Genomic DNA, 13,871 nt, shown 5'->3' with positions numbered 1-13,871 from the left:
TTCCTCATCAGGCTTGGTTTCCACACCCTTCATCACCCTGGTTGCCCTGCACTGCCCACCTCCCAGCTTTGTCAATATCCTTCTTAAACTGGGGTGCTCAGAACTGGACACAGGACTCCAGGTGTCTTCCCAGGTCCCACTGTCAGGACTGCAGAAAAATGTGAAAATTCCTAAACTTTTTTTAATGAACAGGAAGACCACATTAGACCTCGCTTGATGAGCATCCTGTTTTCCTCAAACGGCCAACCAGATGGCCCAATGGGAACCCTTCAAGCAGGTCACCTGACTGCGGTAGCACTTTCCTGCTGTTGCTTCAGAGCAGCTTGAAATTCAGGGGTACACTGCTCCTGAAGGTGGAGGCTCCATCTAGCCAGCCTGACCGGAAGCATTCAAGAGCCTTCTCCTGCTCAGTGGAGTTGTCTAGACCTCTGAAGCTACCTGGTGGCAGCAATTCTAAAAGTTTGTTATGCTTTGGGTGAGGGAAGTTTATATTTTTCATTGGGGAGTTTTATAAACCTCCTCTTCTTACTCTTCTACTAAACTAAAAGAATCTCCAAACATTGTAGACTTGAGGTGGGGAACCTCAAGCCTGGGGCTCAATGTGGCCCTCCCCTCCCCTCCATCAGGCCCTTGAGACATTCCCCAAGCCACAAACACTCCCCCCAAGTGCCAGGCTGGGAAGTGTCCTTGAAGCTGACCAAGCTAACTTGGCTTCAACCAGAGCCAGGGCCTTTTCAACTCTGGCTCCGGTCTGGTGGAACGCTCTGCCTCATGAGACCAGGGCCCTGCAGGATCTGATTTCTTTCCGCATGGCCTGTAAGACAGAGTTGTTCCACCTGGCCTTTGGCTTGGAGCCAATTTGATTCCCTCCCTCCCTTTTCTTTTTTCTTTTCCTTCTCCTGCGATGAGGCTACATTTTAATATTTTAATGTTTCAATATTTTAATACTGTATTTTAATTTTGTTTTAAAGTTGTATTCATTCAACTTGTTTTTATTATTGCTTGTAAGCCGCTCTGAGCCCGGCCTTGGCTGGGGAGGGCGGGGTATAAATAAAAATTATTATTATTATTATTACTATTATTACTTAAAGAACGGGAAGGGACCCCATGTCTCATCCAGTCCAACCCCTTTCTTGTCTGGACAGAGGATGGCGAGACACGTGTGAGACCATTTGTGTGAAATCGCCGCCCCCTTGAAAGAACACCTCAGGGGGGTGGTGGCTTATATCGAGAACAGCTTTTAATGCATGAAACTACCCTTTCCCCTTCCGTTTTCCAAACCACCAACACCGAACAAGGCAAAAACACAACCCCAACCGCTAAATCTTCCCATCTTCTCTTGCTTCCTGCTGAGCTCAGATCGGCTCGGGATCTGAATTCGGAAGGCGTCACCCTCATCTAGTAAGGCAAGGCCCGGTGGGGTGGGGTGGGGAGCCCCCTAACCCCACCGGGCCCAGAACAAGGAAAGGAAAAGGCTTGGAAAGAACATCACAGTGAGAACGGCGCGGTCCTCAGCGGATAAGGCACACGGGCAGCGAAGGAGCTCTCCCTTTGGCACCGCCCAAACCGTCCTCTCCACCCGCCGAGGAGTCCGGGAGAGACCACGAGAGGCGGCTCAGTCCGTCAGGAACTTCTTCTCGCTGTCGGGGTCCCGGGCGCCTGGGCAGAAGTCGGAGCGCATGAGGCGCGAGAAGTAGATGAGGATCATGCCATCGAGGAGGACCAGGTTGACCATGAGGAAAGCGCCCTGGCCGCGCATCTCCACGAAGCGGACGAAGTACCAGGTCAGGTAGGCCTGGGGGGCCAGGCGGAAGAGGAAGTAGACCACCACGTTGATGTACTTGTTGACCAGGTAGAGGGTGGGGAAGGGTAGGCGGCCCAGGCGCATCATCATGCGGAGCGTCAGGAAGATGTTGCTCACCTCCACAAAGAGGGTCACCAGGCCGGCGGCCACAAAGCGGTTCAGCAGGATCCCAGAAAACAATCCCATAATGGCCTGAGAAGTAAAGAGGAGAGGGAGGAATCGTGTCTTTAAATATAATAATAGGCGAAGATGAAGGAGACTGGCAAAACAAACTACAGTGGTACCTCGGGTTAAGTACTTAATTCGTTCCGGAGGTCCATACTTAACCTGAAACTGTTCTTAACCCGAGGTACCACTTTAGCTAGTGGGGCCTCCCGCTGCCACACGATTTCTGTTCTCATCCTGAAGCAAAGTTCTTAACCCGAGGTACTATGTCTGGTTTAGCGGAGTCTGTAACCTGAAGTGTCTGTAACCCGAGGTAAAATAAAATGGTAAATGGGCCCCTGACCATTAGATCTAGTCGTGGCCGACTCTGGGGTTGCGGCGCTCATCTCGCTTTACTGGCCGAGGGAGCTGGCGTACAGCTTCCGGGTCATGTGACCAGAATGACTAAGCTGCTTCTGGCGAACCAGAGCAGCGCACGGAAACACCGTTTACCTTCCCGCCGGAGCGGTACCTATTTATCTACTTGCACTTGACGTGCTTTTGAACTGCTAGGTTGGCAGGAGCAGGGACCGAGCAATGGGAGCTCATCCCGTCGTGGGGTTTCGAACCGCCAACCTTCTGATCGGCAAGTCCTAGGCTCTGTGGTTTAACCCACAGCGCCACCCACGTCCCTTCGAACCCAAGGTACCACTGTAATGAACTATGCAGGACACACCAGACAATCTGAAACCCTAGAAAGAATAAGGACGTTGTTCTTCTTTTATTTCCTTTTTCTCTCTTCTTTAAAAAAAAGGGAGAAATGTTCAGGCATAATTAGTAAGCTTTGCGTATTGGCTTCTACATTAATTGACCTCTTGAAGGTCACTTGTAATAATATGCGTAAGGTTTTAAAATTGGATAGTTAAGAGTACAGTAGTACCTCGCAAGACAAATGCCTCGCAAGACGAAAAACGCGCAAGACGAAAGAGTTTTCCGTTTTTTGAGTCGTTCCGCAAGACGAATTTCCCTATGGGCTTGCTTCGCAAGACGAAACGTCTTGCGAGTTTGTTTCCTTATTCTTAAAGCCGCTAAGCCGTTAATAGCCACTAAGCCGCTAATAGCCGTGCTTCGCAAGACGAAAAAACCGCAAGACGAAGAGACTCGCGGAACGGATTAATTTTGTCTTGCGAGGCACCACTGTATAAGACTCAGTGGACGTGTATAAATGAGTAGAAAAAATGGAACCAGGAGGGGGAGTCTGCGGGAAGTCAATTAAGAAGTGTGATTTATTTAATCTGTCCTTTTGTTATCATAAAATTAATAAATTGTATCAAAACAAAATAATAGGCAGCCCTGCTGGATCAGGCCAAAGTGGGCTCATTTGCCCAGCGCTCTTGCTGTCCCGGAATCATGAGGACTAGGAACTCGCCACTTAAAAACAAAAGCGAGTTTCTCTGAAAGCTGAATTCTGCAGTGTCAAAGAACATCAGAAGAGGCTGCTGAATCAAACTCAAGGGGTCCCTGGGCCCAGCCCAGCCTCCTGTTCTCACAGATGTCTAAGAGTTCCAGTGTTAAGAGAAAAAAGCTTTTCACTATCCACTTTCTTCATTCCAGACATGATTTTATAAATGTCTATTGCGTTGTCTCTTCCTCACTTTTTCTCTAAACTAAAAAGTCCCAAATGCAGCGACTTTCCCTCTGAAGAGAGCTCTTCCACTCCCTTGATCATTTTGGTCTATCAGAGTAGCAGAGATTAGCAAATCAAGGGATTCCCAGAACTGTAGTGTTGGAAGGGAACCCAAAGGGCATCCAGCTCACCCCCTTGGTCAAGGGAAGATCTGGAACACAGGATGCAGCCACAGCAGATAAGGCCCCGCAAACTCTGGAGTCTGCCAAAACCTCTTGCCTGCTTTGATAGAGGGTGGAGGAGGGTGAGCATGTGCAGTAACTCTGTCCTTGCGTGACCTCATTCTACAGTGGTGCCCCGCAAGACGAATGCCTCGCAAGACGGAAAACCCGCTAGACGAAAGGGTTTTCCGTTTTTGAGCTGCTTCGCAAGACGATTTTCCCTATGGGCTTGCTTTGCAAGACGAAAACGTTTTGCGAGTGTTCCGATTTTTCCCCGCTTTTTCCCTTTTTCTAAGCCGCTAAGCCGCTAATAGCCTTTTAGCCGCTAATCCACTAAGCCTTTAATAGCCGCTAAACCACTAATAGCGCTAAGCCGCTAATAGGGTTGCTTCGCAAGACGAAAAAACCGCTAGACGAAGAGACTCGCGGAACGGATTAATTTCGTCTTGCGAGGCATCACTGTACCTTTTTAAAAGTTATTTTTCTCATATTTAGTAAAGCAAGCTTAAAAACGCTGACAATACCAAGCTCGTTTATATCACAATTTGCAAACGGCACCCATTCATGTTTACTAATGAACTCGTGAAACGGGACTTTTTTTCCAGCAGGGGAAAAGGAAAAAAGAAAAACCAGGGAAATTTCCTGCTTCGCATCTCTGTGACTCAGAGCCAGCCGAGGGCGGCCACCGGCCTCTAAGTTGCCTCGCCTGGCCCATGAGGGCCGGTACTTGCCATGGCATGGTGGACCAGGTACTCCCACGAGGCCCGAGACTGGCGGCAGACGATGATGTCCAGAGAGTCATGGATGAAATAACCTGGGGAGGAATAAGAAGAGTTATAGTGTTGGAAGGGACCCGTGGGTCATCCAGCCCAACCCCCAGCAGGAAGAGGTTCGCTCTCGCCACCCTCTGCACCCCCAAGGATGGGGGAACCTGCGGTGTGGCCTTCCGGGTGCGCAGGAGCAGACTCGGGTCATTTTTGATAATATGGCGCCCTGAGCGAGGCCAAAATTTGGTGCCCCAAACAAATCTTCTCCATTTTGGCCCCTTGGCCTGGTACCCTGTGCAGAGGAACTGCTCTAAATCTGGTGCTAGGACTCCAGTTCCCATCTTACCATCACCTACAACTATTAAAAGGCCCCCAAACTTTTATACTTTTATCCTGAAAGGATAGCATCCCAACCCCCTTGAATTTCAGCTCTTTTAAAACTCCTGCACCAAAAATGATCTAACCCGCTTTGAGATTATTATTTTGTGAAAATGTTGTGAATAAAAGGACGAAAATGACAACACTGCGACCTTTGGGTATTAAACAGAGGAACACGGGGAGGTACCTTGCATCGCAGACCACTGACCCATCTAACTCAGTACTGCCTGCACTGATTGGCAGCGGCTCTCCAGGGTCTCTCCCAGACTGACCTAGGGATGCCACTGAACCTTTTGCATGCCAAGCAGAGCCTCTGCCGTTGAGCTACAGCCTTAAAAATACACCCAAGACTCCAGTCCTCAGGGTTTTAAATCAGAACAAAAGAAGTCACTTTTTTCTAACTCAAGACCGTTCATCATCCACCTAGCTCAGTACAGTCCACACTGACTGGCAGCAGCTCTCCAGGGTTTCAGATAGGAGTCTTTTGCCTACTTAGAGACTCCAGGGATTGAACCTGGGATCGCCTGCACGCAAGGCAGAGGCTCTGCCACTGAGCTACCCTGTATTCAAGGAAGTCACATGAGGGAGCGGTCTGGCCTGCTCACAATCCCCTCTTTCTGGGCCCAGGAAAACCTCCCATTCACGCAGAAGGCTCCAAATATTGATGGGCACCCAGCAGAACCAGGGCAGCCTCAAACTCCACAATACAGAGCGCAGCTCCCAACTCTCAGCTGGGGAAAAATTAGCAACACCAGCCGTGTTTCCGTTACGCTGTTGAGCAAAAAAGGAAGTTGGCAGCAGCGCTGAGTGTCTGGTGGATTTCATTTCCATACAGCTGACCTGCAGAACTACCTTGCTGCAGCACGCAATATCGGGAGGGTTTGCATGCCAAGGGACAGCAGAAAAATATCTGCACGGAGAAATCACGGGGGCACATGAGGTCAACCCAAAGCAGCGTCAGAAATTCTGCCTGGTTCCCTGTAACTTCACTTCTTGCAGTGAGGGAACCGCCAGAAGGCCATTGGAGCAGGACCTCAGTTTCTGGGGTGGAGACACTCCTTCAGGTATACTGAGCCGAGGCCCTTTAGAGCTTTAAAGGTCAGCACCAACACTTTGAATTGTGCTCGCAAACGTCCTGGGAGCTTTCTCCTCCATGACCTAAGAAGAGCCTGCTAGATCGGGCCCAAGGAGGCCCATCTAGTCCAGCAGGCTGTTCCCACCGTAGCCAAATGCCCCAAAGACCCTAGGAATCCAGATAGATTGCCTTGGGACCAGGAGGTTCCATAAGACCCTAGGAAGATCCTGGTTGCTGGATCAGGCCAGAGGTCCACCTAGACCAGCCTCTTATTTTCACAGCGGCCAACCAGGTGCCCTAATGGGAAACTCACAGTCTTGAGTGCAACAGCAGCCCTGCCCTCCTGACATTTCCAGCAATTGGATTTCAGAAGCAGAGCAGAGCCATTGCAGCTAGTAGCCCAGTCCATGGGACTCTCAAGAGTCTCCTCAAGTACCATAATTCAAAAGCGCCCAAGAATTGATGCTTTTGAATTATGGTGTTGGAGGAGACTCTTGAGAGTCCCATGGACTGCAAGAAGATCAAGCCTCTCCATTCTGAAGGAAATCAGCCCTGAGTGCTCACTGGAAGGACAGATCGTGAAGCTGAGACTCCAAGACTTTGGCCACCTCATGAGAAGAGAAGACTCCCTGGAAAAGACCCTGATGCTGGGAAAGATGGAGGGCGCAAGGAGAAGGGGACGACAGAGGACGAGATGGTGGGACAGTGTTCTTGAAGCTACCAGCAGGAGTCTGACCAAGCTGCGGGAGGCAGTGGAAGACAGGAGGGCCTGGCGTGCTCTGGTCCAGGGGGTCACGAAGAGGCGGACACAACTAAACGACTAAACAACAACAAGAACAACAGCCCTCGATAGCCCTCTCCTCTACAGACTCCCATCGTCCCTGCCCGCTAGCTGGGAGTCGTTTCAGAAACATCTGGAGGTCAGGCGGTTGGCAAAAGCCACCCTCGATTCTTGCCCCCCCCCCACCGGCAATCAATCTGACTAATGTTGAGGTACATTGCAGTTTAAAAGCTTCTGAAAGCCCTGCTCATTATTTCAGCTTACAACTGCTCTTAACTTAGGAGCAAAGGCATTAAGTGTAGATGCATCAAAGTACGGGAAATGTGAGCCATTATCCTATCCACCCGATCCAAAAACCACACATCCAGCAGTTGCTCATTTTCTGTGGGAAAAGCCTGCTAAACCTTCCATCTCTCTGAGCTGCATCTCGGAGAATCAGAGAGTTGAAAAGGGCCTTCAAGGGTTATCCAGTCCATTTCCTTGCAATGCAGGAATAGCATCTATATTATTATTACTATTATTACTATTATTATTATTATTACCACCCCTAAGTCCTTTTCACATGGACTGCTGTCAAGCCAAGTGTCCTCCATCCTATATCTGCGCATGTGATTATTCCCAATTATTACATTTGTCGCTACTGAAATCCAGTACGTTTCCATGCACAATTCAAAGTGTTGGTGCTGACTTTTAAAGCCCTAAATGGCCTCAAAGGCCCAGTAGACCTGAAGGAGCGTCTCCACCCCCATTGTTCTGCCCGGACGCTGAGGTCCAGCGCCGAGGGCCTTCTGGCAGTTCCCTCCCTGCGAGAAGTGAGGTTACACGGAACCAGGCCTTCTTGGTGGTGGTGCCTGCCCTGTGGAATGCCCTCCAACCAGATGTAAAGGAAATAAACAACTATTTTACTTTTAAAAGACAACTGAAGGCAGCCCTGTTTAGGGAAGTTTTTAATATTTAATGCTTTATTGTTTTTAACACTCGATTGGGAGCTGCCCAGAGTGGCTGGGGAAACTCAGGCAGATGGGTAGGGTATAAATAATAATAATAATAATAATAATAATAATAATAATAATAATAATGACAGTGGTACCTCGGGTTACATACGCTTCAGGTTACAGACTCTGCTAACCCAGAAATAGTACCTCAGGTTAAGAACTTTGCTTCAGGATGAGAACAGGAATCGTGCTCCGGCGGCGCAGCAGCAGGAGGCCCCATTAGCTAAAGTGATGCTTCAGGTTAAGAACAGTTTCAGGTTAATAACAGACCTCCAGAAAGAATTAAGTTCTTAACCCGAGGTACCACTGTATTATTATTATTATTTCCTTTTTTGGCAAATCTACTCTGCGCCGTCTTTTGCCCAATAGGCTGCCTTACTCCATCAGAGACAAGGCACTGGGTTGCTGCCTGCCTGAGCCCGGCACCACTAGCGTCACCTGCTTCTCACCTGCGGAAACACACAGCAGCAGATGCCCGGATCGAGAGGTTGAGTTGATGAGGTCGGCAAAAGCCCCAGGCATTTTCCACACCCTGGGATGGAAAACAAGAGATTCACAAGTTAGGACAGGCCATCTACAATAAGGACTTTTTAAAAGGGTAAATTCAGGAGAAACAAGTTCCTCCTGACCTAAGCCTTACCAGGGTCACACACTCTTGAGGGCCAGTCCCGTTCCTTGATCAACCCACAAAATCCATGTCATATTACAAGGAAGAGATCCCTGAGCAAAACTGGTGGATCATGGAACTAAGGGGATATATGACAGGCACAGACCACCAGAATTACTGGCCAGGGAAAGCTAGGCTCTTTCCCAGACCCAAAAAGGGATCTCTTGCACACAGACACAAATGCAAACTAAAATAATCAAGATTAGATGTCTCAAATCCAGCACAGATACCATTTAGAATTTCCCTAAATTCAAAATGGGGCGTTCTTTCCTTCTCCAAAATCCCAAGTGTTTAAAAAGAGAGACAGACAGAAACAGAGAAAACTCCAAAAAACAAATAAATTGGTTTGTTGTTATTAGCTGCTACTAAATAAACCAAGTCTGCTTTTAGCACAATGTCTGCCACTCTTTAAAGTCTGTTTTCATTTGCTGTTTTTAAATGGATGTTTTGCCCCGTTTTATGTAAAATGCTTAAGATTATTTTTTTTAGCAGTATATAAATATTGCTAAATAAAACAACACAGCATTATGAAGAATAACCACTTATTGCAACATGGGGTGGCGTGGGGAACTTCATGGCCTCTCTCTCAAAGACCATTATTAGGGATTTCCTAATGCACGAAGATTCGAAACCAGGTTCTTGGAGTTCACACACACAAGCGCACAGATGTCCTTTTTTGCAACCGAGAGATTCTGGCTGGCATCTTGCCAGCACCTGCTGGAATGAGGAGAGGCTGGAGACCCACAACAGGTGCTTAGTGGCAGGGGGCGACCACCTGCGCCAGCCCCCTTGGGCAACCCCAGCCTGCTAAGAGAGGCTGTGCCAAGGCAGGGACTGACACATCCAGGGCACCGCCTGCGGCCTCCTCGTGGGGAGACGGGCCGGTTTTCTCCTTCGGAGGTGAGTTAGGAAACATGGGAAAGAACAGGTGAAGGTTGCCACACCTTGGCAGTGTGGGAGAGCAGGGCATCAGGCAACGGCTTGGCCATCCGCAGGCTTCCTTGGACGTTACAAAACCCCGCTGAGGTTCGCCAGGTTCCCTCCCAAAATCTGTGTGGGCTTCCTTGAGAGAAGGATGGCCCACACTCTGTGTGCACTCAGGGGCACCCTCTCCTTCCACAGAATTATTAGAGGTATTTCTGGTCTCTCCAGTTTTCCTGGAACAGGGCTGACCTCGAGGAAATTCACCAGGAAGCACCTTCTAGGGAACAGGTAGAACCAGGAAAGGGAAGATCCATCATCTCCAAGGACAAAAGCAGCCTTGTTTCAAGGCCCCGGCAGGCAGCCCTTGGCAAGAGGAGGCTGAGAACAGGAGCTGGGTCTTAACCTGAGCGGCGCTGGCGCCAGGCTGCTGCCCTGGGAGAGAGGAGGCCAAGGAACAGAAGCCGCATCTGGTAGCCCCACCCTGGGGAGCAACTTCTTCTTTCAAAAAGAGACAAGGGGGGGTGTCCTCTGTTTTGCAACATGCTGTCTAGGCTGCAGGAGGGGTGGCACTCTGTACATGCCCAGAAACCACCACCCTCACTCCCAGCCACCACAATGCCAGCCTTGCAAAATACATCCTCCCTGAGAGATGCTGTTTATGTAAGGAGCGTTCTCTGTGCATGTGCAAAGGCAACCAGGCTCCGGGAAGGGCAAAGGCAGTGGCGGGGGAGGCACTTTGTGCATGCTCAGAGACCACCCCACCCCCACCTAGAAACCCACCCCGGCTTTCCAAGACGCCTTTTTCCCCAGCAGTGGACTGGCGGGGGGGGGAGGGATGGGAAGGGGGGGTCTCTCTGTGCATGCTCAGAGGCAGCCTCGCCCCGGGTGCCGATCCAAGAGGGGAGGGCACTCTGTACATGCCCAGAAACAACCACCACCACCCTCACTCCCAGCCACCACAACGCCAGCCTTGCAAAATACATCATTCCTGAGAGATGATGTTTATGTAAGGAGCATTCTCTGGGCATGTCCACTGGCAAGCAGGCTCCGGGAAGGTCAAAGGCAGCAGCGGCGGCGGCGGGGGAGGCACTTTGTGCATGCTCAGAGACCACCCCCACCCCGGCTTTCCATGACGCCTTTTCCCCGGCAGTGGACTGGCGGGGGGGTGTCTCTCTGTGCATGCTCAGAGGCAGCCTGGCCCCCGGAGCGGAGGGCGGCCCTGCTCCGCACTCACCCGACCACGGCCCAGATCCCGGCCACGACGGAGTGGACGAAGGAGACGAGCAGGTTCCTCCAGCGCCAGGTGCGCGTGGCGTCCAGGCGGACGTGCGCCGGCAGCGGGCTGAGCCGGAGCCCCTGGCGGAGGGCGGCGAAGGCCAGCGTGGAGCCCGCCACCAGCCCCACCGAGCGCAGCCACGGGCCCATCGCCCGCCTGCCCGGCCGCCTCCTCGCCCGCCCGCCCGCCTGCCTGCCTCCCCGCTCCCGGCGCGCCGCCCCGGCCCACGTGCGCGCCCGCCCGCCGGGAGGAGCCCCGCCCAGGGGAGGAGCCCGCCCAGGCCACGCCCCGGGGAGGGGCCGGTAGGGGGTCCGTCCGCCGCCGACGCCAGGCCCCGCCCCCCGCCCGCTGCGCGATTGTCACCGTCGCCCCATTGTTGTTGGGCGGCGCTGCAGCGCTATCGCGACGGAGACACTATTATTATTATTACTATTATTATCATCCTTATCAATCACCCAGTAATATTAGCAGCTTCGTTCTCAAGCTGCCAAGGAGTAATAACATTATTATTATTATTATTATTACTTGTCTTTTTTCCCATCATAACCAGGGTCGGATTTAGGTTTGATGAGGCCCTCAGCTACTGAAGGTAATGGGGCCCTTTATATGTCCAGCTGTCCTTTGTCAACAACAAATTGTCGCTGTTTTTTGTGTTGAATATATGCTATATGGTAATTTATGGACCTAATAGGAATCTAAAGCCATTTGCCACTTTTTCTTTTTGTGGGTTTATTTTATTTGTTTTTGTCTTATATTTTGGAAATGTACATCCAGAATTTTTTCTTTAAGTTTTTTGGGGGGCCCCAAAGCTATAGTTTGTTTAGCTTATACATAAATCTAGCACTGATAATCACCCCAGCGATAAGGAGAGTATCATCTTCATCCTCAAGGTGCCACATAATAAGGACTTTATTATCATTTTATGGCTTTATTTCTAGTGGCCTCGCCATATGGAATTGCCCCTGATTTTTTGCGCGAGCCTGCAATAACACCTCTTTTTTAAAAATAGAAACCAGCCTTGTGGTACTTATGAATGCTAACAGTATTATGGTGACTATTAATTAAATTGTATACTGCGTACAAGCCCTTGTTCTCCTTCCATCAGCCACTGGAGACATTCTTGTTCGAACAGGCTTTTGGCAACTGACTGCTTTTAAGGAAAGGGCTGTTTTGTTGTAATGATCTGTATGTTGTAAACGTATTATAATGCAAACACATTCTGTTACTATTTAATTGTTTTTTAAAGATTGCTTCCCCACCCCATTTGTCTGGCTGTCTCTTTTTTAGCTGTAAGCCCCCTTGAGTCCCTTGTCAGGGGGGAAAGCAGGATAAAAATATATATTAGAGGTTGAAAATGGCTTCTTTTATTACGGCCAGAGCGACAGTCCACGTCACCAGATGCGCAGAGCATTAGCCTGAGTTGTCACTGAACCACTGATGTGAAGAGTGGGCCCTTTGACACTGGGTGGCAGCAACACACCATAATATTTGATGGGCCTTTTTTTTTTGTTTGTTTATTCAGAGCCTTTCCTTGCTGGGGAAGAAGGATAAGGTTTCCTCCAGGCACCTGGGATAGTTATTTCACTCGATTTGCCCTGGCCGAATGCCCCTCACTCTCTTCACACGGTGCAGCCTTAAACCTGGGAATCTGCTGCAAAGAGATATTGGCAGCGACCACCAGCCTGAGCAGTTTAAAAGAGGATTAGATGAAATTCATGGGGGATAAGGCTACATAAGAACATCAGGAGAGCATCATTCCTGATCTAACATATTGTCCTCTTTGGTGGCAGAGACCAGTTCCGATCTGCGCTTCCTCTGGTTCACTTTGGGCTGACACCACCTCTTTGCCTACCTTGCAGATTTGTTGTGAGAATCAAAGAAGGGGAAGACATTGTGTCTGCTGCTGTGGGTTCCTTGGAGCAATGGTGTGTGTGCATGTTTAAATGTGATACTACCTGAAGGAGCATCTCCACCCCCATCGTTCAGCCCACTGAGGTCCAGCTCCGAGGGCCTTCTCGGTAGTGGCGCCCGCCCTGTGGAATGCCCTCCCATCAGATGTCAAGGAAATAAACAACTATCTGATGTTTAGAAAACATCTGAAGGCAGCCCTGTTTAGGGAAGTTTTTAATGACTGATGTTTTAATGTATTTTTAATCTTTTGTTGGAAGCTGCCCAGAGTGGCTGGGGAGGCCCGGCTATATGGAAGGGGTATAAGTAATATTATTATTATTATTATTATTATTATTATTATTATTATTATTATTATTATTATTAGCTAATCCCTTGGTTTCCTTTTCTGATGAATTCTGATATTTATTTTTGTGTATATATGCAGAATCTTCCCCAGCTTTCCTTTGAAAACATGCACTACTCAGCCTGCTTTCCTCCCTCCTATGTTTTGCTTTAAAAAAATAAACCCTTTATCAAGGTGAGGAGAGGGGAAGCCAAGCTCTTTCTCAGAGACAGCACCAGCCTTGCTGGACACCTGGCTGGCTGCGAATAACCTTGCAGGGAGAATCAGCCACCACATCCACCTTATCTCAGAGGATCTGTCTCAAGACCTTGAAAGCCTCTGTGGGCTTTGCTGGAAAAGGAAATCCATGCATCTCCTTTCCAGAGGTGTGCCTGGAAACAAAACATTTGCCTCTCCAAACAGGGCAGATGGCAGCTTGAATCAAGGCCAAAGATTAGTGAGTTGCATTCAGAGTTTTGTTTTCCCCCTTCTTGCAAACGTTGACTGCTTTGTAGGAAATGCCCCTCGTAAGCACTTCCAGCGTTCTTTACAAATCTGCTGTTTGCCCTGACTTGGTAAATAGGTCTAGACTTGATAAGGCTTTCCAACTCCTTATATATAAGCTGTGGGTTGCTTGCAGGGAGATCAATTAAGCTATCAATAAAAAATTGTCCAATAGCACCTTAAAAAAGGTAAAGGACCCCTGGCAGTTAAGTCCTGTCATGAATGACTCTGGGGTTGCGGCGCTCATCTCGCTTTACTGACCAAGGGAGCCGACGTTTGTCCGCAGACAGTTTTTCCCGGTCATGTGGCCAGCATGACTGAGCTGCTTCTGACAAAACCAGAACAGCACATGGAAACGCCGTTTACCTTCCACCAGAGTGGTACCTATTTATCTACTTGCACTTTGATGTGCTTTCGAACTGCTAGGTTGGCAGGAGCTGGGACTGAACAATGGGAGCTCACCCCGCAAGCCCTA

The 13,871-nt window shown here is 49.5% G+C and overlaps 1 protein-coding gene across 1 annotated transcript; it reads right to left on the bottom strand.

Annotated features, from left to right (window-relative positions):
• Positions 1-1,222: 1,222 nt before the first annotated feature.
• TLCD1 (TLC domain containing 1) lies at positions 1,223-10,816 on the bottom strand. Its single transcript, XM_081172248.1, has 4 exons — positions 10,618-10,816; positions 8,242-8,324; positions 4,528-4,610; positions 1,223-1,996 (listed from the first exon to the last, which is right to left on the bottom strand). The coding sequence occupies exons 1-4, from the start codon at positions 10,806-10,808 to the stop codon at positions 1,616-1,618; spliced, it is 738 nt and encodes a 245-aa protein (XP_081028374.1). The 5' UTR covers positions 10,809-10,816; the 3' UTR covers positions 1,223-1,615.
• Positions 10,817-13,871: the final 3,055 nt, after the last annotated feature.

The sequence above is a fragment of the Podarcis bocagei genome (genome assembly GCF_964188305.1).
Source record: "Podarcis bocagei genome assembly, chromosome: 15".
In the NCBI taxonomy this organism is placed as follows: Eukaryota; Metazoa; Chordata; class Lepidosauria; order Squamata; family Lacertidae; genus Podarcis; species Podarcis bocagei.
Note: the sequence above shows the minus strand (reverse complement) of the source record. Positions and strands in the feature narration are given on the sequence as shown.